This window comes from Phallusia mammillata, chromosome 1 (genome assembly GCF_965637545.1).
Source record: "Phallusia mammillata chromosome 1, kaPhaMamm4.hap1.1, whole genome shotgun sequence".
In the NCBI taxonomy this organism is placed as follows: domain Eukaryota; kingdom Metazoa; phylum Chordata; class Ascidiacea; order Phlebobranchia; family Ascidiidae; genus Phallusia; species Phallusia mammillata.
This window is the reverse complement of record NC_137252.1, coordinates 4,724,787-4,748,012: the sequence shown is the minus strand read 5'-3', so window position 1 is coordinate 4,748,012 and position 23,226 is coordinate 4,724,787. Positions and strand designations below refer to the sequence as shown.

At 36.9% G+C, this 23,226-nt stretch overlaps 3 protein-coding genes across 4 annotated transcripts; 1 reads left to right on the top strand and 2 right to left on the bottom strand.

Moving 5' to 3' along the window:
* Positions 1-361: 361 nt before the first annotated feature.
* LOC145209318 (uncharacterized) lies at positions 362-2,855 on the bottom strand. 2 transcript variants are annotated; one of them, XM_080079594.1, is made up of 6 exons: positions 2,350-2,855; positions 1,968-2,033; positions 1,669-1,815; positions 1,012-1,076; positions 836-937; positions 362-598 (listed from the first exon to the last, which is right to left on the bottom strand). In XM_080079594.1, coding segments are annotated over exons 2-6 (354 nt in total). In that variant the 5' UTR covers positions 2,007-2,033; positions 2,350-2,855; the 3' UTR covers positions 362-597. The 2 variants fall into 2 exon arrangements, with proteins under 2 accessions (XP_079935720.1, XP_079935719.1); XM_080079593.1 differs by having other exon boundaries at positions 2,360-2,853.
* Positions 2,856-10,701: 7,846 nt separating this feature from the next.
* Positions 10,702-12,278, top strand: LOC145236798 (uncharacterized). Its single transcript, XM_080099684.1, has 5 exons — positions 10,702-10,954; positions 11,218-11,495; positions 11,568-11,743; positions 11,870-12,000; positions 12,067-12,278. Exons 1-5 carry the CDS (start codon positions 10,895-10,897, stop codon positions 12,199-12,201), a joined length of 780 nt encoding a protein of 259 aa, XP_079955810.1. The 5' UTR covers positions 10,702-10,894; the 3' UTR covers positions 12,202-12,278.
* Positions 12,279-12,686: 408 nt separating this feature from the next.
* Positions 12,687-17,860, bottom strand: LOC145236782 (ATP synthase F(1) complex catalytic subunit beta, mitochondrial-like). The gene is made up of 11 exons (XM_080099682.1): positions 17,610-17,860; positions 17,234-17,413; positions 16,685-16,859; positions 16,500-16,621; positions 15,774-15,958; positions 15,505-15,641; positions 15,069-15,213; positions 14,374-14,586; positions 14,030-14,149; positions 13,313-13,394; positions 12,687-12,959 (listed from the first exon to the last, which is right to left on the bottom strand). The coding sequence occupies exons 1-11, from the start codon at positions 17,701-17,703 to the stop codon at positions 12,859-12,861; spliced, it is 1,554 nt and encodes a 517-aa protein (XP_079955808.1). The 5' UTR covers positions 17,704-17,860; the 3' UTR covers positions 12,687-12,858.
* Between the last annotated feature and the right edge of the window lie 5,366 nt (positions 17,861-23,226).

Below are 23,226 nucleotides of genomic sequence, written 5' to 3'. Positions count from 1 at the left end.
CGTTTTTGGTCGAAAGTGCAAGTGCAAAAGACGTCGATAACGGTATCAAATTAAGACGTGTTTAGGTGGACGTCAATCTGACGTCGAAACTTATTCGTTTTTTCTACTAGTGGTCGAAACCTGGTACGTTTTTGGTCGAAAGTGCAAATGCAGAAGACGTCGATAACGGTATCAAATTAAGACGTGTTTAGCTGGACGTCAATTTGACGTCGAAATTCATTCGTTGATCTCCTTTCGGATGCCTATTCTGCGTCGATATTTAGTCGAAAACCCATGTCCAAAAGACGCCTGTTCTCGCCTATCGACGTCCATTTTTCGTCTGTACAAGACGTCAAATAGCCGTCATAAGTAGTCCACCATCTTCAACTTAAAAATATTTAATGAAAGGAAACGAAGATGTATGAAAAGAATGCGAAAAAGTAAAATGAACAACACCACTGGTCCAGTTCAACTGGTACCCAACATGAAAAGTTCAAGTGGGCAAACTTGAATTGGAGGACAAGCGACCTCCTTTTTAGCAGGCGCATGTTTCAAGTAACCCCAACGTCCTTTGTATATGCGGTCTCCAGCACATTTGTATGAAGTTCCAGCACTGCCTCTGCAAAAAATGGTTTTGTAAGAAAAACAAGCAAATCTATATTATACAACATGTGACACATGCAACAACACACTAGAGAATAGGTCAATTTTAAAATGGGAAACGCAGAAGGTAAAAATTGGGAAAGAGGACCCATAATAAAAGGCATGCAACATGTTGCTTTAATGGCAAAGCAAAGTAGTTGCCCGAAATGTACACATGTAGAAAATAAATATTGTGACAAAAGAAGCAACTTACCAAGTACAACTTAATGGGGATAATAATGCGGATTTTGAAAAAGTCACTTTTCCATGCCCTCCTTGAAGGTTCATGCTTGCCATAAACGAATTTGTAAACATTCTACAGAAAAGGATACAGAGTTAATTTTGTTATTGCATTAATTCAAAAGCATCTGCATCCAAAACCATTTTTACCTTTTCAGAATTTGATTGACACTGTCTTTAGCCTTGTTCCTACCAACAAGTTTCAGTTGTAGTCTCTGTAGAACATTAGCATAAATGGATTGTTTTCAACTGAGCAAAATGCCTGTGTTACTAAAAGCATTTGGAACAAAAAATGAATTTTAAAGTGGATTGGAAACCACATATTGAAGGGATGGTACTAAACACTGTATGGTACCACATGTTAAGTTTTCAAAAAGCTCCTCTCATCAGCATTTTTGAGTTAATTATGAATGTACAAAAATTTTCTGTCAAAATGTTTATTTTTTGCAAAAATGAGCCAAGCTTGGCTATTTTTTTGCATATTCAGAAAACAATTTATGCTGCAACTAGTAAAGTTTGTTCCAAAACCTATTTGTTGGCATATGATGTTTCACACACTTTCCTGACATACTGTGCAGCGTTTGGTACCACCAGACTAAAGTGTCGACATTTAAAGTTGACCAAATGTTGACTACCAATAAACTAATTTGGGTAACAAAGAGAAAAATGCATCTTCAGATATTATATTTGTGTTTTATGACAAACTTTTTAAGTATTATATAATTAAAATATAGTGTACTACACAAAAGCACCTTTTATGAACATTACAAATCAATTTGTAATTGGCTAGCAAACAAAAGTACTTACCAGCAGGTTTTGCTGTTCTTTATTTTCGATCTGTAACTCTATTGTTCTCAACATGAAATGGATCTGTTTGGGGGAGGTGATTTCGTCCAATTCCATCAATCTTTTGTGTAATGTTTTGGAGCATAAACAATACCTTTCTTTGAAAACCTAAATAACGTTGTACTTTGTTGTACTATACTGTATATGCTTACTTACAGTGCAGTATATTCAAACAAACAAAAAGCACAATCAAGACAAACCATTTTCTGCCCACAAAACAAGTTTTACCAATTTCAAAAAACATTAAAACTCAAACTTACGAAGTTGTGACATTGCAGTTTTTGCCGAAAGCCCTCCATTTAAGTTGGTAGAAGTTGTGCTGATATCTGCACCATAAAAAAAGTTTAACTTAAAAGGAAACATTTTTGCACCATGATATGTATACATTCTTAACGACAATGCAAAAAGTAAATTGATTGCCATAAACTTGGTGGGTACCAGGACAGGTGACTCACAGAGTTCATCAACAAAACTTATATTTAATTCTTTCATTCGATACATGTTCTGGAAATGCAATACATTTAATGTTGGTCAACTATTGGGGCAGCACATACATGTACAAAAACACTAATGTGCACATGTTCATGGTCACTAATTAAATAAGAACATCAACCATGGAAATAATGAAGCAAAACACAAAACCTTCGTAAACCTTTTTGGCATTGAGGTAATTCATTTCTTCCTCTGGAACTTCAGGAACTGGTATTACCTCCAATTCGCAGTCACCAGATTCTGAGGGTTCTTTAAACAATAATTTACTATGCAGGAGTTAAATATACAGTTTTTTAACCAGCTGTAGCAAATTTGTATCAATTTAAAAAAATCCCATTTTGATTATTTAACATATCATAAAGTAGTAAAGTTGGCTGTATACTAAAGAGACACAGTGCAGATTTTATGACGTTACTTAAAACAAAACAATTGTCTTAAAACCCAAAATAATTTGTGGCTTGAACCTATTCCACATTAATTTAACAGAGTGGAAAAATGGTCCTAGCCAACTCAAATCACCATTCTTCGCCATTTATTGCACTTCTTTTATCCTGACTCAATGGAATATCACTTATAATACAGACCGTGGCGTATATCACTATCACTGGATGATGGTGAAAACGTGACATTAACTGCTTTATTTAATTTCCTGTATCGCCTCCAATACGCCATAATCTCTTTAGACGCAATAACGGTACTTCGTTAATAAAAACCAAACCTATAAACATAAGCTACAACTGACTTCGCCTTATGCCAGTTACCACGTTCGGTTCTGCGATGCTTCTTTCTTTCTCACTGGGCTCGAAGTTTGCGCGGGAAAGAAAATACGTCACAGATTTTGAGCGAGAATAAAAAAGTCGCGCCCAATTTAAATTCGAAGTCCTGACAATAAGTTTGATGGACATCCCGCCATAAACATTGCAGGGATAACAACTGGGATGGGGTCAAACATCAAATGATTTTTCCACTTGACTGCATCGATACCCAAGGGAGTAGCTGGAACAAAAGGCTTCATGGAATATTTTGGCGACGTGAAGAAAAACTGTTTCTTAACGCAGAAAATCCATTTAACTTGCACTGAGTCTAAAGTACCGTATTTTTGAACTCGCAAAGAAAGGATTGGTGAAAACATCGTTGTCGCGACACAACTTTATCCAAGTTTTCAATGTCCCAGACTCAAATCACACAAAATTTATCGACGGAAAATATAACACAGGCTATAAAAATGACTTCGAAAATCAGTTACAATTTCTACGTCTAAGGACGTCGATAACTAGTTCATATGTGACCGACGTAAAATCTATTAAATATTGACCTTTATTGGACGTACTGCAAATGACCAAAAAAAGACGTCGAAAATCAGTTAAAATTTCTACTTCTTAGGACGTCGATAACTAGTTCATATGTGACCGACGTAAAATCTACTAAATATTGACATTTATTGGACGTACTGCAAATGACCAAAAAAAGACGTCGAAAATCAGTTAAAATTTCTACTTCTTAGGACGTCGATAACTAGTTCATATGTGACCGACGTAAAATCTACTAAATATTGACATTTATTGGACGTACTGCACACGACCAAAATATGACGAAAATCAGTTAAAATTTCTACGTCTAAGGACGTCGATAACTAGTTCATATGTGACCGACGTAAAATCTACTAAATTTTGACCTTTATTGGACGTACTGCAAATGACCAAAATATGACGTCGAAAATCAGTTAAAATTTCTACGTCTTAGGACGTCGATAACTAGTTCATATGTGACCGACGTAAAATCTACTAAATTTTGACCTTTATTGGACGTACTGCAAATGACCAAAATATGACGTCGAAAATCAGTTAAAATTTCTACGTCTTAGGACGTCGATAACTAGTTCATATTTGACCGACGTAAAATCTACTAAATTTTGACCTTCATTGGACGTACTGCAAATGACCAAAATATGACGTCGAAAATCAGTTAAAATTTCTACGTCTTAGGACGTCGATAACTAGTTCATATGTGACCGACGTAAAATCTATTAAATATTGACCTTTATTGGACGTACTGCAAATGACCAAAATATGACGTCGAAAATCAGTTAAAATTTCTACGTCTTAGGACGTCGATTACTAGTTCATATGTGACCGACGTAAAATCTATTAAATATTGACCTTTATTGGACGTACTGCAAATGACCAAAATATGACGTCGAAAATCAGTTAAAATATCTACGTCTAAGGACGTCTATAACCATTTCATATGTGACCGACGTAAAATCTACTAAATATTGACCTTTATTGGACGTACTGCACATGACCAAAATATGACGTCGAAAATCATTTAAAATTTCTACGTCTAAGGACGTCGATAACTAGTTCATAAGTGACCGACGTGAAATCTACTAAATATTGACCTTTATTGGACGTACTGCAAATGACCAAAATATGACGTCGAAAATCAGTTAAAATTTCTACGTCTTAGGACGTCGATAACTAGTTCATAAGTGACCGACGCGAAATCTACTAAATTTTGACCTTTATTGGACGTACTGCAAATGACCAAAATATGACGTCGAAAATCAGTTAAAATTTCTACGTCTAAGGACGTCGATAACCATTTTATATGTGACCGACGTGAAATCTACTAAATATTGACCTCTATACGACGTCCAAAAATGTCCAAAGAAATGGCATGTGACTTGGCCCGTATTTCGACCAAATATGTAAGTCGAAAAGACGTCTAAACTTCGACCCTCTGGTTTGGTCCGATATTTACCAAAACTGGACGTCTAATAGACGTAGTAATCACGGACAGATAACGACCGAACGTCGAAATTCGTCGATTCGACGTCGTGACATCATTTCGACATCTATTCAACGTCGATAGGACGTCGTGTGTCTGCTGGGCTGGCTGTTGTTTTTTCCACCAGGTTTACAAACTCTTTGACACATTCTGGGTTAATCAGAAAAAGCGATTTTAAAAGTATTTTACAAATATTTGAGGCGTTTTCCAACGTAAGATTTTCAATCATTTTGCTCAGAATAGACATCACAAGATTGTAGAGTCTTTTCCTGCTTCTAGAAAAACCGCCTCGAGAGCTGTGTGATTCTTTGGTAATATTCAGCACTACCTCAACGGTTTTCAGAATTTCAGAAAATAAATCTTCAGAGTGCGAAACAGTGTAAAACTTTAAGGAAAAGTGTAAAGCATCCAAAAGATCCCTTCTAAGAAATGAGTCTGTTGATTCTTTCGCCATCTCACTTAGCATTTGTAATTCCTTGATATGGTTGCCAGATTTTCTGTGGCAACGGCTGATCTTTTGGGTAATCCCTCTAAGTGGCGTTGAGTACAAACTATTGAAAATCAGTTTCGTTACTGCGTAATGTTTTATAGCAAGCTCATAGTTTAGGTTTTTCTCGTAAAGTTTGCCCAGGATCATGTTCACCTTGGCTCTAACTCGTCGAATACCAGCATCGGCACTTTTTTGTACTGACCAAATGTTAATAATTTGAACAAACCTAGAACAAATGTTTGTGGCTTCGTCAAAGTTCTCAATGCTGCTAAACGATTTTTCAATATTTGATGCATTTTTAAGCAACGATTCTATTGGGTGATATCCCGGTTTAAACGAGATATCGGATAAGGCTGCTGACATAGATTTCGACTGATCGGCAAATTCAACCCATTTATAAGCTGAGGAAACATAGTGGCGTAACTCAAGTTCACAAACTGCAATTTTTTCTGTCACATACAGCCTGAGCAATATGTGTCTTCCGTCTTTGTAGTACTGATCCATCTCATACAAGGCATTCTGGTATTGAGAAAGAGCGAAGAAGGGTGATTTAGTTTCATTTAAGAACTGGTCACCTGCGATGATAATGACCTCGATTAGTTCTGGTACCAAATCAGAGTTATGTTTGCACAACTCCTGCAAATTCATCTGAAACGATTCAATGTCATAATCGTTTAAATCAGTGGGCTTTGACTTTAAAAAACAAGCATGAGCTTTTACCATCAAACCATCCATACTATTTACTCCTCTGAGCTTTCGTTCGCTCAATGAGCGAAACAGGAGGATTTGACCTCGTTAAAAACTCATTTCTTCTCCACAATTTTTTTCTGCTTTAACAAAATGTTGTCATGCAACCGCATGCTGGTTCTTGCTGTAAAAACATCTGCCTAACATTAGATGTAGGTGAGATATTTGATCGGACAGTAAATGCTGTACGTTTGCAGAAATCCAAAGCATTCGTTGAAACCATTCAATCGCCTGGTCGTACTGCTCAAAACGAAAAAGAACATTTCCAATGGACAAGGATGTGCCTGATCTTTTTAGAGGTTTGATTGCGTGGCTGCTGTCCAACGACATTGTCAAAGATTTTTGAAATTCTGAGCCAACACGAAACAAGAAGTGCAAAGCAGAAATGGAAGGAGTTTCCAAAACGTCGGTTCCTTTCAGCTCAGGATGCGATTTTCCACCAGCCATTACATCATTCTGTGCATCTTTTTTGAAATAGGTATTGGCCCGAGCATAGTTGGCAATGGCAACAGCTGTTTCAAGATCAACACAAAAATCATTTTCGATTATTTTCTTTTCTTGCAAACCCTGGATAATGTCGCATGACGATTTTCCCCTAATGCCAAGCAACATTGCTAATTGTGGAAGCAATATGTTAATTCCTCGGTACAGATCTTTCTTAACATGAACTGCTTGGTCATGATTCTGGTTTTGTAAATTATACTTTGCAATGTCTTCCAATAAAGTTTCAACCATTTTCTGCATAGCGTTTAGACTTTTTTTTCTTTTGTAAAATCTTATTCCAGATCCGGTTGTGAAAAGTTGCAGCAACTTCTTCGCCAGTTGGTTGACCTTCTTTGTTTCCGCCAGCAACAAATGCTGAATGGAAAATAATCTCTGCAAGATGATAAGCTCTACAACATATTATCCACAGTTTGTATCAATTCTGTGTGCCAAGGTTTGTTTTCAGTCGGCAATCTACCCAATGAATTCTTGCAAGCATGGGGTAAAAGACCGTCGAAAGAAAGTCCGCGTCTCGTTACAACATCAACAAACCAGTCACCACCCTCTGTCTCAAAATCATTTAGCGATTTGACACTCATTGCTGGTAGAATCGTTTCTCCCAGTCCGATGACCACGATCTGACCCAGCATTGCGTAATTTCGAAAGTAGTTCATCACAGTATCGTCAACCCCAACATTGTTTTGCAACACTAACATGCTTTCGAAATCTGAATATGGTGTTACTTCGAATTTAGCAAGAGATCCCAAACCAAGCAAAGCAAACGAACATGGAGGTTCGCCAAGTATTTCTGAACATTTTTTGAAAATTTGAGTCACAATTTTAAGAAAATTACTTGTAACTAACTTTTGATATGCTTCTACGGAATCGTAAAACGCTTTTTGCTGATTTTGGTTCACTTGTTTGTCGTGTGCAAATGGATTGAAAATATTGGAAAGTTTTTGTCGTATCTTTTCACTTGTATCATTCAAACCCTTGCGTACGTAAGCGATAACTGATTTCAACTTTGCAAAGTCGCCTGATATATGAGTTGCAGAAAATATCGCAGAGTACAAAGACATCAGTTTTGTATAGTTTTGCGCACACTGAATTTTCGACCTTTCAAATGCAGCCTGGTATAGAGCTGCACTTCGCAAAGCATCAAATCGTGCTATTGTCATGTTCGAATTTCTAACAAACTTTTTATGGTAGATTTCCCCCAGTTTTACAAAAACTTCGGATGATGTTTCTGTATTTATTTCCTCTCCTCGGCGATTGCAGTAATTATCTCTCAAAGTTTTAGCCAGTTGCTCTTCTGCCAGATCTGCATAAACTTATGATTATGTCAAGACTCAGTCGTACACAAGGCATATATTTTGGCCTATAAGATCTTATAACTGCTGCTGGTGATAATAGATTTGCCACATGAACTTATGTGGCTAATTTGCGTTATTACTATTTGTTGGGAGTAACATGCTACAACGGCCTGCCTCACCAAACCTACTCGATGCCACAATTTGGCTTAAAAACTCAGAAGAACTGGTCCACAATGGCCAAGCAATTGCTAGGGAACCAGCTGCACTGATGAGACCTTATAGGTCGAAAAATTTACATGGTATTTGTGATTTTTAAATATGTTATTCTATCAATGTTAAGCAACACAAACAAATTATTTTATCAAAAATATATCAATGTTAAGCAACACAATTAAACTATATCATAAAATATTGTTTGTGTATACTTGAATGGCACTGTGCATTACCATGCAAAACTTGGCATTATCACCACAGTCAAATGCTTACCTAAATCAGCGTCTAATGTAGTATGATCCATATTTTTCTGCAATGTTTTCAATATTTTTTACACATTTCCCTAGGTCACATTGCTAAAACATTTAAACTTCATCAGTACAGTAGCTCAATCGCTTTCCTCGCTGTTTCGGATTAGTTGCACTGTGTCCAGAATACATGTACGACAATGACTAAGCAGGGTGATTAAATCTGGCCTGCCGTTGTAAAGGACAGTTTAAATTAACTCGCGTCTGAGGCGCCTGGTACGGTATATGCATAGTGATATTCTAATGCTTCAACATAATTTTGCTTCATGTCTGTATTCCAGGTCGGTCATAAAAATGACAATGCACATAATAGATCACCGTACCATAAAAAGGAAAGCGTTTTGTTACCGAAATGGTGAAAACAAAATCTGAACCCGATGCCGTGTTTTGAGAATTAGCGATCCACAACCCTGCGTCGCGCTCGAATATCACTGAACTAAAACCACACACACACACACACACAACGCTTATGAGTCACGTGATCTTTCTGATAAACTGGCGATTGAAAAACAAAAGGTTTTGCCAACCCCAACCCCACAGCCGCAATTCACAGATGGTTGCAGAGAGGAAAATAAACATTTTTACGATAAAACGTCATGAATACATGCAATTTACGTAGTTTCAGATGTTTTAGATGTGTCAAAAACTAAGTAGTGGTAAAAACTAAATACCCCACGCTGTTAAACGAACCCCACGCTGTTAATTTAAATCGTAAATTTAGGATAATCAACCAATCCACATATGATGTTGTTCTAAATCAGCTTTAAACATAAGACAATCAAATAAACCCGATTTAAAGGTCATACATATTCCAAGTCGACTGGGAAATATGTGAATACGGAATATAAGGTTCATTATGTAGTTTTTGTGGCGAGAGCTCGTGCAGTTTAAAGCCAAAACGCCACTTTAAATTCGTAGACTATATTTTCGGTCATCAATCATATAGCAAGACAAACTATACGTTTAGCACAAAAATTGTGAACAAGTCGCATTAATGTAACCTTTTACACAAAAGAAAACAAACGTAAAGTATCTACAGTGGTTGAAAATTTAAATTAAGTAGTACAGGGGTCGGCAACCCCTGGCACGCGTGCCAAGATTGGCACGCGAGGTGGTTTTTCATGACACGCCAACCGATTTGCGTGTTCATATGAAGTAACAATTTACCCTGTTACACTGCTTGTTTATGCTTTTCATCATGCCATTGTCTTAAAATTCAGCCTTACATGCATAAAACACTCTACTTTCTCTTTATTATTGATATCTGCTGGCACGAACCACAATTATTTAGAAAAACGTTGGCACGCGAGGTCATTAACATATGGAAATAACAAGTAAATTGGCACGCATCGCCAAAAAGGTTGCCGACCCCTAGTATATACGCAGTGGCGAAAGCGAGGGAGGGGCCAAAGGGGCCATGGCCCCTCCCAAATTTTCAAAGTTGTATATTGAGAAACTTGAATTTAGTGTCGTTTCGTCTCTTAACTATGAAAGGCATATACAAATTACCAAAGATGACTGTTGTCGCCAAGTTGTTAGACGAAATCCATGCTTTTATACATTTATGCAAACATGGCCTTTACGCCGAGTATTAGCAAAAATCTGTATTGGACAACAAATTATTTGGCCCCTCCCAAAATTTTCGGCTGCCTACGCCACTGTATATACGCTCAGGTCACACAGAAAAAATTTTTAGCAAGTAAAAAATCAACAAATAAAACACAACCGCTATTTAGTGTTTGCTTTAATATCGAACACCATACGAATCTATCAAAAACTAATTATACCTGAAGAACTTTGCTTACCAATTCCCAAGTGTGACTAGTCTTTGTGCTGTACAGAAATATTGCAAGAAAAAAATGCACCTTCGGAATCAAGTTTAAAATCCACCATGTGTTTTGATCTATCCACGTTGAAACTAACCAAAACACCCTTGGGTACAGAATACAGAATTTGCCAGCACCTGCAGACGACAAACCCACGCAAACGTACAACGTATTTAAGCGATGCTAAACCCAACCAAAATCACTTCAAAAGAAAGCAGTTCATGACTTGACAAGCTTTGTGTTACAAGGGACAAAAATTTTGTTCTTTTGCCATTGTTGCACATAAATACTTTTGTTACGCAACCATCACAAAATTACGTAACCGTTAGTGTCCCGATTTTTTTCGCATGTTGTGGTAATGTGCCACCGAAAATTATTAATTAATGTTCGTCATAAATAAGAGTTCAATTTAGTTGTATATATAGCTAGTAAATTTGGTTGGATTGTTGCCGTCCGATTTAAATCAATGTGGCATTGATTGTTTGAATTTTAATTCAAGTTTGCAGTTTGGTTTGTGAAGATATTATGTCAGCAAAAACATCTTCTACCATTGAAGTTAAAACGACATTGAATACCAATTTAAAAGTAAGTTTAAACGGAATTTTAAAATTCTCTTCAAGATTAGATGTGATTTTAGTTTTAATTTTTCAAGATCATTGCAAAGTTATATTGTAGTAAGCCTAATAAGAAAATGTGTAGCTTTTGAGAAATATAGCAGTTAAAACAAATGTTGTCATTACATCTGAGCTGACAATACATTAATGCATTATTGGTTAACTGCTGGTGATTCCGTTCTGATATTTTTTATCACAAAAAACCTTTTCAATACCTATTTTTAATTTTTACAGCCAATAAAAAAACCAGAAACAGAATCAGATGTAAATGAACAGGAACTTCTAAACCCACTGGCAAAGTTTGCTTTGGGACTAAACAACTCAATCCAGCCCCTTCTTGAAACAGCAACAAATGCGAAGGAAAGATCCCCTGCAGAGATACTAAATGTCACCACCAACACAGTAAACAATGAAAAACCATCACCAGCAGCAAAAGATCGCTTCAAATGCTTAAAATGCTCCAGATCTTTTAAAACGAGGAGTCATTACGACTATCATATAAAAGTCCACAAGTAGGTATTGGTGGTAAAAAATAAACAGCCAACAAATTATTTTTTATATTTTTTTTACTTATTGTTTTTTAGTGACATCAAAGCCTTTGGCTGTGAAGTTTGCGGAAAACGCTTCATCACTAAGCAAGCAATGCAAAAGCATGGCTTTGTACATAACAGAGGAAACCTTGAAAATTTTGTCTGCTCAATTTGCAACAAACAATTTCAGACCAAACAAAACCTCTGTAACCACCTAAATACACATAATAGTAGGTATTGTTTTGTGTAACAAATTTACTTCTATTGTTTAAGTTATGTTTTGGAAGGAGGTCTTGTACTTACATGAATTTTTGAAGTTCACATTAAAAGATATATATTTATTTTCTATTTTACAGAAAATAAACCATACAAGTGCGAAAAATGTCAAAAATTCTTTGCTGAAAAATCAACCCTGTCCAAACACTTGACAACACATTCTAAAGTTCGAAAATATTCTTGTTGCTTGTGCAACAAAACATTCACCCAGGTTTGACTTCATTTTAGATTAGGTCTTCCCAACATTCTGTGTGAGTAATGTTTTGTTGATTTGCAGGCTGGCTCAAAGCAGAAACATATAAAAAAGTTTCATAGTTTGAATGTTTCGGAGTATGGTGGATTCTTGCCAGCTCTCGGGGCAGAAGTGGTTGCCAATGAATTGCAGTATTTGGAAAGCACTTTCATGACTTGACAATTTTTTATTCAGTCTTGTTGCAGTATTATTTTGTTGTTTGGGTCTCTTTTTTGCAATACAACAGCTGCAACTGACATGTATTATCATATTTTTCATTACAGGCAAACAGTGAAATTATAGGCCCTTTTTATATTGTAGTCCTATCAGGTTTAGGGAATTGCTTTTGCACTGCTGTACTAGGTCCTAACAACCATCATTTCTTTAAGAATAACAAATGAATTTAGAAATCCATCTTTGCCAAAATAGAACCCTAACCAGTTTTTTTTTTTGAATCAGTAAACCAGCCAATTCCAACTACTGCCTTTTGCTTCATGTCCAGAGTTGGAGTGATACAGAAGACAAACTTCCTAAGCCGGCTTCACTGAATACAAATAAGATCTAGGATGCAGTTTCTGCTAACAGAAAAATTTACTGACATGAGAACCAGTTCTATCTTGTATAGACTCATTGCAGTCCTTGAGTACCAAAGAACAGCCACAGGGTATCTGACGCAACAAGTTTTACTGAATTTTTGCGTAGGAATAACAACAGAACCAATGAAATGGCACAAAACAGTTGAACTGGGGTAGAATCACAAATTTGTTGGAAATAAAGAGTGAACTCCACGCTGATCGTAAAAATCTGAACTTAAATATCTGTTTGCCTAAGATCGGTTTAATCCTCCATTTCGCTTGCAATTTGGTCTGCCTTCGTCATAACCTCATCAATGTTTCCGACCATGTAAAATGCACCCTCTGGTATATGATCCAATTCACCTAAAAAATAAATCAAGATTGGTTAAAACGAGTGCGAAACATTTCGGCCGAATACGCTGTTTTCCGATATTTTGGTCTCGGCCCGAACTTTTTGATTGCATGGCATTAATGCCTAAACTTTCATTTTGGTCAAAACAAAACATCATAAATTAACTAATTGTTGTATCTATCAAATATGAGCCACGTTGTCTGCAAAATATCATGAGTTTAGTAAAGCTTCCACATTGTGCAACCGATTTTGGTTTGTCATAATTGAGTTCACTCGTTAGCCAAACCTTTTTAGGCTAGTTTGGTGCATGACTAGTTAAACCTGTCAAAGCACAAGGTGGCATCTATTACAACATTTTACTCACCATCCAAAATTTGATTAAAGCCTTTAATAGTGTCTTGAAGGGTGACAAGTTTGCCTGGTGTGCCAGTGAAGGTTTCAGCAACCTGCAAACAATGTTCATCATTAGTGGCTAGCAATGCGGATTACATAAGCCTAGTGATGTACACACCAGTGCGGCATACAATTACAAATATTTAATAATGGTGATTAAATGTTTTTCCAAAAAATGAAAATTAGTCCATACAAATGCAGCTTTTAAAAAAAAAATTATGCTTTCCAAAAGAATCTACCTATTTCTATGTGCAACATATTTGTATATAAGACATATATCGCATCATATTTACAACTGCACCACACACATTTTGCAACAATCTATCAGTCACCCAACTGTAGGATAAATAGTCACTTTTTGGCAAGATAAGACACAATACTTACGTCTGTGCACAAATTTTACACCTATATGTAAGGGACAGACGGTGGGCTTCAGATTTTTGTAATCAGATACAAGCAGTGGTAGGATTTAGCTGGTTCGCACCGGTTCTATACAACCGTCTCACGAAACGAAAATTTTATGAAATCAGCGAATCGGTTAGCAATACTGATGACTATCAATTTATTTTTTGGTAACAGAATTGGCTAAAAATATGACTTTTTTATAGAAACGGCTGACAAGATTTGAAATCCCACCACTGTGTACAAGATAAATCAAGATGTAGTATTGTTGTTGAATTAACTTTACCTGGAATGGCTGGGAAAGGAATCGCTGGATTTTCCTGGCCCTCTGGACAGTGAGCTTTTCTTCTTGGGACAATTCTCCCATTCCCAAGATAGCAATGATATCTTGCAGTGATTTTTGATCCTTGAGACAAAATACTTAAGATTACCACAAAATACAGTATTTTAGAAGCAAAATACAAACGGACTACTCGCCATGCTGTTTAAATCTTAATTTATTGTATCACAGCAATAGCAAGATGTTTGATTAGCACAAAAAACAAGCATGCAAAAATGTCTCTCAGAAGTAAGCCTACACACATTTAATGGAAACTTGTTAGCATAATAGTAAACAAAACCAATGCTGACCTGTAAGATTTTCTTTACCCTTCTGGCACAGTCATAGTGCTCTAATCCGACGATGTTGGGGTCCATGATACGCGATGATGATTCGAGAGGGTCCACAGCAGGGTAGAAACCCAATTCAGCAACTTGACGAGACAACACAGTTGTAGCATCCAAATGGGAGAAGGTAGTAGCAGGGCTGGGATCAGTCAAATCATCAGCAGGCACATAAATAGCCTAACAAATAATGACATGTAAAGTGGACTATCACAGTGAAGGTGTTAATTCCAAGTCTTCAAAACACACCCTTGTCCATCAAGGGGTAGTCTAGAAAATCTGGCCTACGATGGGATTCGAACCCATGACAGAACCTGTTCTGGGACTCCCACTTTACTAACTGAGCTGCACAGGCTCAGCAATCAGCCTGTTGAAAGTTAAATCACAAGCTCCATTGTCGGCTATAGCTATGACACAAATCAGCCTCATAATTGAGGATCGCTAGGTCAACCATTGATAGCTGTTAAACTGATCCCAGTTTTGAAATTATGTTTTTCTCAGCTGGATCAAAATAAGCATACATATTAACAAGACTAAGAGCTGGATGGAATTTTTTTAGGACCATCACAGACAAAAAAGAGCATTGTACTGTTCCTATGTGGCGGTTGGAATCTGAAATTATGTTGTGTAAAAAAATACAGTGACATTGAGTCAAAGCCCACCTGTACAGAAGTAATGGATCCTTTCCTTGTGGTGGTAATTCTCTCCTGCATAGTTCCCATGTCTGTGGCAAGAGTAGGTTGGTAACCCACAGCGGATGGAATACGTCCAAGCAAAGCAGACACCTCTGAACCAGCTTGTGTAAATCTACAAATGAAATACATAAAAAATGCATTTATTCAATTGTAAGCCATAGCCTCGAAAGTATTATACTCTACACTACGCTTATTTAAAATATTTTCCATGTAGGCATCATACCGAAACATGTACTTGGCTGTTTATAAGCTATTGCTGCCAGGCATAATATCAAGTTTGTAGAGTTCTTCTCGCAAATGTAATTTTATTCTGACATTGGCTGGGTACAGTTATTTGCTTGACTAGGCAATTTTAACAAATTGATTTTCCAGTTGCATTTCTCATCGAAGATAGTTCACCCACCTGAAAATGTTGTCAATAAACAGCAGCACATCCTGTCCCTCTTCATCACGGAAGTATTCAGCAACAGTTAATCCAGTGAGGGCAACCCTGGCACGAGCACCTGGGGGCTCGTTCATCTGTCCATACACCAGTGCCACCTACAAGAGAATAAGGTTGACAAAAACAGCACAATAGCAAAACATTTTATTCACATCAATCCTTAGCAATGGCTTTTCCCAACAGCTAAATTTTCATCAAAATGCTTCAAAAATTTTGTAGCTGGCATTTACCTTGGATGATTTGTCCTTCAATGAAATGACACCAGAATCTATCATTTCATGGTACAAGTCGTTTCCTTCTCTTGTACGTTCTCCCACTCCAGCAAACACTGAGTAACCACCATGAGCTTTGGCAACGTTGTTAATCAGTTCCATGATGAAGACAGTCTTGCCTACACCAGCGCCACCAAACAAGCCTAAATGACGAAAGAGTTAATACAAACATAGTAAAATATAAATGGAAAAAATGCAATGTTTTTAGATACAACTGTTGTAATTGAGCTATAATCAGGGTTGCCATACCATCCTTATTTCTAAGATTTGTCCTTATTTTAAAGTGTCCTGTCTTAGAAAAGTTCATTGTCCTAATTTCTAAGAAATGTCCTTATTTTTGACTGCAGTCCTTATTTTGTTTTATTTTCAACAATTGCTATAGTCAAATTCCTGCTACAAGTAGAAGTAAACTTAGACCCGACCTGGTGAAAGATGCACTTAGTATTTTCTGTGAACATCCAGTTGCTGAAGCAGATTGTTTCTTTCCAAAATATATTGCAAATATTATGTCATGGCTCATATAAATGCAAAGATTTGTTCAAAAACATTTGTTTCGTTTCGCATAAAAAATTAATTTTTCGGTTGTCCTTATTTTTGGTTTCAAGTCGATGGCAACCCTGGCTATAATGGATATATATTGCAACCTGCAGCAGTAGGTTCTGAGTACTTAGTTTATGTACCTACCAATTTTGCCTCCCTTGGCATATGGTGCAAGTAAATCGACCACTTTAATACCGGTTTCCAAGATCTCTTGGGCACCACCAGTGTCAATCAAATCAGGTGGCGACGCATGAATACCGGCAAACCTTTACAGAACAGTTTAATTTGGTTACAGAAGTTACTAAACCAAATCTTCAGTGTTAACTTACTTGTCAGTATCAACTGGGCCACGTTCATCAATGGGTTCACCAATAACATTGATAATTCTTCCCAGTGTGCCAGGACCAACAGGGACTCTAATTGGTGAGCCAACATCCACAACAGTTTGTCCTCTCACCAATCGCTCAGTGGAGTCCATAGCAATTGTTCGTACAGTGTTTTGTCCTAAACACAACACACAAAAATAATAATTTTCTGTACATGCCATTTTCCAAAAATCACAATATATATATATATTTTTACATTTGGTGTCGTGAAATTTACATTTTACCCATATTTTCATCCTTGCATTTGCATTTTTGAGTGGATTTTTTCAATATTTTAAGTGCATTAAAGTTTAATGATTAAACACAAAAAACATTCGCTAGAAATTTTGATGCAACCAAACTTAAGTTTACAATTGTTTTGAGAGTTTTCCAGTTAATTTTAACCCACATCGAATGTACTTATGTTATTGTGTGGGTAAAAATAGTTGAGTAGCATAAAAAATTACAACACTTTAACAGAACTTTAAAATAGCAAAGATATGGTAATTTTACCAAGATGCTGGGCAACTTCCAACACAAGTCTGTTGTCACGTCCCTCAACTTCCAGAGCATTCAGAATTGGTGGTCTTCCCTCATTGAAGTGGACATCCACAACTGGTCCAATGACAGCCACAACTTCTCCTTTCAAGACACCGGCTTCTGGTGCTGCGGTGGCTTTTGCAGCATATTGACCTATAGCAGCAAATATTTTACGTTACAGATATGCAATCTTGCAAAATTACAAAACCTTTCCTTGTGGGATTTTAGGTAGAAGGAAAAATACAGCAGCCATTATTTTACACCTATATACGAAGCTTGCAAAAAATAAAATTAGGTAAAAAGGTTTAAGATGCAATTTTAACAAAGTTTTAAAGTTCTGAAAACTTACGATTTGATAGAACATTGGTGACAGGTGCAGCACGTGTCGCCAAGGGTTTGACCGATTGCAAGGCCCGCAGGCAATTTCTTGCGGAATTCAACATCTTATTTGGAAATGTCGCTGCCACCAGACAACAACTCTTAACTAAACCAACCTTAACACAAACGCAGGTTAAACCAAATGAAAACTTCGCCAAATGCCGGTATCAGGTGGATTTATGAACCAACCAAATCCCGTCACGGTGACGACCTTGCCCCTGATTAAAGCTTCAACGATCCCAACCCGGCATGAAACCGTTGTTGAAAACTACTTTTCTTTTAATTTACTTCGTTTTAAACATGTTTTACGAAAGTTATAAATGGTTTGTATTAAATTGGCAAATTCGAAAAGGACGATTAAGGATTTGTTTGCAAATATTGGTAAATTTAAAAAAGGTAGATAATTATTTAATTTATTGCATGATTATTTATTTGTTTTGCATCGGTGCGATATTTAGACGTTATCGCAATAAAAAAAACATGAAGTAATGTATAAACTCAAAACTTATGTTTTTAATCTAATATTTAAATTTCTGTAAAATATTTTACCTGACGTTTACATGAAATGTTAAATGAGCGTAAAAATATTTTGTTGCTCTATTTTTAGGGAGAAAGATGAAACGAATCGAGGTTATGATTAGCCATATTTAAGAGGAAAGTTGATGATATATTTCCCCCGTTTGTGGAGTTTTAAAAGTGACCTGTTTGCGACATTTATGGACAAAACTTGGTAATGATTAAAACCACTAAAGGGCGCTCAATAGTGCAGGAAACTCCTATATGACTTCCATTTATTTTAGCAAACATTTTAAAACAGCGTAGTCTTGAAAAATCTGGGGATTTGTGATCGTGAGCAGTGGCGCGGCTCGCGGCTAACAACCAGTTTTAATGTTATTACAGTCAATTAGTTTTTTCGGGTATGAATAGAAACCTGTGAAAAATAATAAACAAAACTTGTAAAAGGTTGAGCAAATGTACAATTAGCAATTCAGTGGTGGAAATAAAGAATAAAAATAGTGTGAAAAAATCACATATGGCTATTCCAATGTGTATAGGTTTCTACATGACAAGCCAATCCGCTACTACGTTATGCTAAGTTAGCATTTGCTAACCATGGTTTGGGACCACTTACAGTAAGGGGAGAAATTAACAGTCAATACAATAACTAAACAGTTTGCCCAGGATTCATGCATCTGGGCAGCAGCCTAGTCTCCGTGTATTTATTAGTAAGTTGTTTGATAAAAGCGTGCATATGAGTTGCATATAGGGTAGGCTAGTTTCAGTTTTGGATGCAAACGTGTTTAACAGCAAATGTCGTCATCAATTTGATCATCACGTTTGCCCTGGGTGTCCCTTTGTTGTTTTGTGATTCAGCTCAGGCTCGCGAAAAAGTTGGCCTTTGCATGTTTGCATCAGCTTTTTTACATTCTTATCAGAGCGGCGTCATTTGTACTTGCATAAAAGTTGTGTGTGAAAATTAAGTAAAAAAACACTTTTCTTACTGATTTATTTATTTTTTCCAGCATGCAACATGGCGAATGAATTCAAAACAATGTGACATTGTAAAAATTTCATTGGTAATAAGCAAACGAAACGTACAATTGTAGGCTATCTGTGTAAGACAGCAGGATTTTAGGACACAAATCAACTGATGGATGTCGTTTTCTTGTTAATACACACACGGACATTTTTCGACTTTTTCAGGGAAAATGCAAAACGTCACATACGAGTACGAATTACGAAAATACTGATATCATTTCCAACCCAGTTTAAGTGGACTGGTTAGATGTTGTTGTTTAATTTAAAGTCTACACTGAGTGTATGTCATGCATTGGCGACAGAACGTTTTTCCAAACAAATGCCTCTACGTGCGTGTTCCTCCCCAACTATGTACAAAATGAAAATGTGGCCGAGTTAATTTTCAGTTTGTTTAGTAACCGCCCAAAAACATGTTACATCTGGGACATGTATGTTTGTAGACCTTCATGCTGCTCATTAGAAATGGAATAAAACACAGGATGCAAGTGAAAAACCACAAAACGGCCGCCCATACATACGCATCTGACTTGTAACTACTTGAAACAACGGTGCAAATCTCTTCGTTGCAATTGAAGCAAGATGTAGTGACAGGTCTTGTGCCACTGACCATCATACGAGCTCGATTCTGCTGCTGCACGACCACTTGAGGGACAACTGCTGGGTTTTGAGTGACTTGGGTTACGACCATCGGTTGACTTTGCTGTTGTGGAACTGGTTGTCGATTCATCTGCTGCATAGGGTAACTTTGTTGCTGTTGATCGTACCCTGCTGGTCCTGATGCATACGGCGCAGGATAACCCGGTTGGCCATATGGCGGATTCGGTTGATTGTACATGTTGCTAATTTTGAAATTTACTCCTGCAAAAAAATAAGCCGTTAATTTAAGACCGTATAGGTAACAGCTGTTTCCAATGTCGTTTAAGTGTATGTGCAATAGCTGTTTAGAATTTAACTGCTAATGATAATGTGTGTTTTGCCTTTTCTCCTATGTCTTCTATTATATCTGTTTCTTTTTTCCTGAAAATACGTTTACCCGACAAAGACAACGTTAATGAATTTTTTTTTTTTAATTACAGCCATGTAATTGTAGAATATTTTGGTATTTTGAAGTAATTTTTTATCTTAAATTATCACTGAAGCGACTTTTCTTTTAAGTTGTAAGTTTACATCTATTTTCATAGCCTAGTTTTGCTCTACATTAGAACATTTAGTCTTAAACTCTCAGCAAAAGAACTATAAGCTCAAACGAAACTGGTGAACATCAAACGCTGCCGGTTCGATATAAACTGTAACATACAGGAACAAAAAATCAATGCTCTCGCATGATTGTTCTTAAAATAAAAAATAAAAACTCGCTGCACGGATCCTTTCTAGGAAGCAGAGGTATAAGTAGTAACGTTGGCTCTTGCCATTTGATTAGTCATGTTTTTGTGTGCTGACATGTCATAAGCTCGACATGCTACCTTATCACGATTTGCAAACGCATGACACTTTATGCTTTACTTTGTTGTTGTTTGGTATATTACATGGTTCGCGAGCAAGGTGTTATTTAATGGTCTTATGTTTTTGTCAATTTCTAAGAAAACTGTTCCAAAACAACTCCCAAACTTGTCACTCTACACCCAAAGTTGTTTAGTATGACTTAATATGATATATGGTCATTGCTTCTCTACTGTCACATTAATTATAGTTCGTCCGTTAGCGGTGTTTGGGTTAAAGCATATAATAACACAGAATAGATGATGATTTGTTATGGGTCCTTGCTGCATACAACAGTGCTGTAGGTCTTTTGTCTTTGAGGTTTTGCAATATTGCAAACAGATATACGTTACGGCAACAATTACAGGCAAAAAAAAGGTCGTGGGGTAACGGATTTAGCCTACTGGGAAAAAAAATTTTTTCTTCAACAAAAACTCTCTCATTTTTTAATAAACAGAGGAGGGGCCAGCTTAATTGTCTAGCAGTTACGAAGGTGGCGAGAAAAATTAACATAAAACATGAACGAACTGACACGTGTTTACAACCTGATCTGAAAACGAAGATTGTTTTGACAAACAACAATTAATACACCGGTTCTGGGGTCAGCGTTCCCCTGGCCTAGGAAGCAATTTCGCGTGGACCGCTAAGCGCTTGGAATCTTTCTTCCATCTCATTTAATGCGTGCCTTTGACAGTGCCGAGAAGAAATTTCTTTATTTAAATGCTATAAACTTATAATGGTAGGCAAACTCTTGATAGAGCACAAGCGATGTAACTTGGGGTAAAGAATATGGCATATGCTTGAAAAACACTACAAAACGTTAATCTCTATTAGAACGCCGAAACTTCGGTGTTGAATTGCTGCTATTGCATGAACACTGGTCAAAGAGAAACGTTAGGTTGCATTCGGAGGATGTTGCTCAAACAAGATTTGTTTTACATCATTTATAAAAAAACAAAACAAATATTAGCTCCGTGTTTTTCCAATTGGATTTTGTGACAAATTGCAAAACCTCCCATACCTATAAATTATATTGTTACTGATTTCTTTGTTAAAATATCCCAACAACCAGTCGGTAAAGCTACTAACACTGAGCTTGGGCTGGCCCCAGGCCTCAGAACTTCTGGTAGGTGGCGCAAAAGAGCATAGGCGTTTATGGTGCTGACTCAGCTATTATTCTTACCATGGCATAAACCCAAATTGCTGTAACAGCACCATAAACGCCTATGCTCTGTTGCGCCACTTGTTAGTAGCTCCACCCAACCAGTCAAGCATGACGCAGGTAATTTCCCTCTTTTTGTAGAATGAAGTAATTGTTGTGAAATTGAAAGTTCCGCTGCTAAGTTGTCATAAGAAAGAAGTTAAAAGGGTTTTGCAGCTGCATATGCGGAATTTCCATTACTATGGTAAGCTTTTTTACATTCTTATCAGAGCGGCGTCATTTGTACTTGCATAAAAGATGTTTGTGAAAATTAAGTAAAAAAACACTTTTCTTACTGATTTATTTTTTTGGAAAAACTTAGATGTGATTCGTGAAAACCAGCATGCAACACGGCGGTTTAATTCAATACAATGTGACATTGCAAAAATTTCATTTGTAAGAACCAAACAAAATGTACAATTGTAGGCAATCTGTGAAAGTACGGCATGATTTTAGGACACAAATCAACTGATGGATATCTTTTTCTTCTTAATACAAACACACACATTTTTCGACTTTTTCCTGGAAAATACAAAACGTCACAGTACGAAAATACTGATATTATTTCCAACCCATTTAAAGTGAACTGGTTATGTTGTTGTTTAATTTAAAGTCTACACTGAGTGTGCGTCATGCATCGGCGCCTGGCGGTAGAACGACAGAACGAATTTCCAAACAAGTGCCTCTACGTGCATGCTCCCACAACTATGTACAAAATGAAAATAAGATGAATATTGTTTTCAGTTTGTTTAGTAACCGCCCAAAGACATGTTACATCTGGGACATTTATGTTTGTAGACCTTCATGCTGCTCATTAGAAACGGAATAAAACACAGGATGCCAGTGATACAACACAAAACGGCCGCCCATACATACGCATCTGACTTGTAACTGCTTGAAACAACGGTGCAAATCTCTTCGTTGCAATTGAAGCAAGTTGTAGTGACAGGTCTTTTGCCACTGACCATCATACGAGCTCGATTCTGCTGCTGCTGCTGCTGCTGCTGCACGACCACTTGAGGGGCAACTGCTGGGTTTTGAGTGACTTGGGTTACGACTATCGGTTGACTTTGCTGTTGTGGAACTGGTTGTCGATTCATCTGCTGCACAGGGTAACTTTGTTGCTGTTGATCGTAACCTGCTGGTGCTGGTGCATTCGGCGCAGGATAACCCGGTTGGCCATATGGCGGATTCGGTTGATTGTACATGTTGCTAATTTTAAAATTTACTCCTGCAAAAAAATAAGACGTTAATTTAGGACCGTATAGGTAACGGTTTCGGCCGAATAATTTGTTGCGATTCGGCCAAAACCGAATCTTTTCCGAACACACATTTAAAGCGTTAAACGTGTCCTTTCTTCTCAGTAACA

What these genes read in the sequence shown, in the direction of transcription:
- LOC145236782 (XM_080099682.1), bottom strand. Translation starts at nt 17,703, where the DNA reads ATGTTGAATTCCGCAAGAAATTGCCTGCGGGCCTTGCAATCGGTCAAA. An exon ending in GGAAGTTGCCCAGCATCTTG is followed by an intron (nt 16,860 to 17,233) that starts GTAAAATTACCA and finishes TGTTGTGTTTAG; the next exon opens with GACAAAACACTGTACGAACA. An exon ending in GATCCATTACTTCTGTACAG is followed by an intron (nt 14,587 to 15,068) that starts GTGGGCTTTGAC and finishes ATTATTTGTTAG; the next exon opens with GCTATTTATGTGCCTGCTGA.
- LOC145209318 (XM_080079594.1), bottom strand. Translation starts at nt 2,006, where the DNA reads ATGGAGGGCTTTCGGCAAAAACTGCAATGTCACAACTTC. An exon ending in AAGAACAGCAAAACCTGCTG is followed by an intron (nt 1,077 to 1,668) that starts GTAAGTACTTTT and finishes AATGTTCTACAG; the next exon opens with AGACTACAACTGAAACTTGT. An exon ending in GTCAATCAAATTCTGAAAAG is followed by an intron (nt 938 to 1,011) that starts GTAAAAATGGTT and finishes CCTTTTCTGTAG; the next exon opens with AATGTTTACAAATTCGTTTA.
- LOC145236798 (XM_080099684.1), top strand. Translation starts at nt 10,895, where the DNA reads ATGTCAGCAAAAACATCTTCTACCATTGAAGTTAAAACGACATTGAAT. An exon ending in TATCATATAAAAGTCCACAA is followed by an intron (nt 11,496 to 11,567) that starts GTAGGTATTGGT and finishes ATTGTTTTTTAG; the next exon opens with TGACATCAAAGCCTTTGGCT. An exon ending in GCAACAAAACATTCACCCAG is followed by an intron (nt 12,001 to 12,066) that starts GTTTGACTTCAT and finishes GTTGATTTGCAG; the next exon opens with GCTGGCTCAAAGCAGAAACA.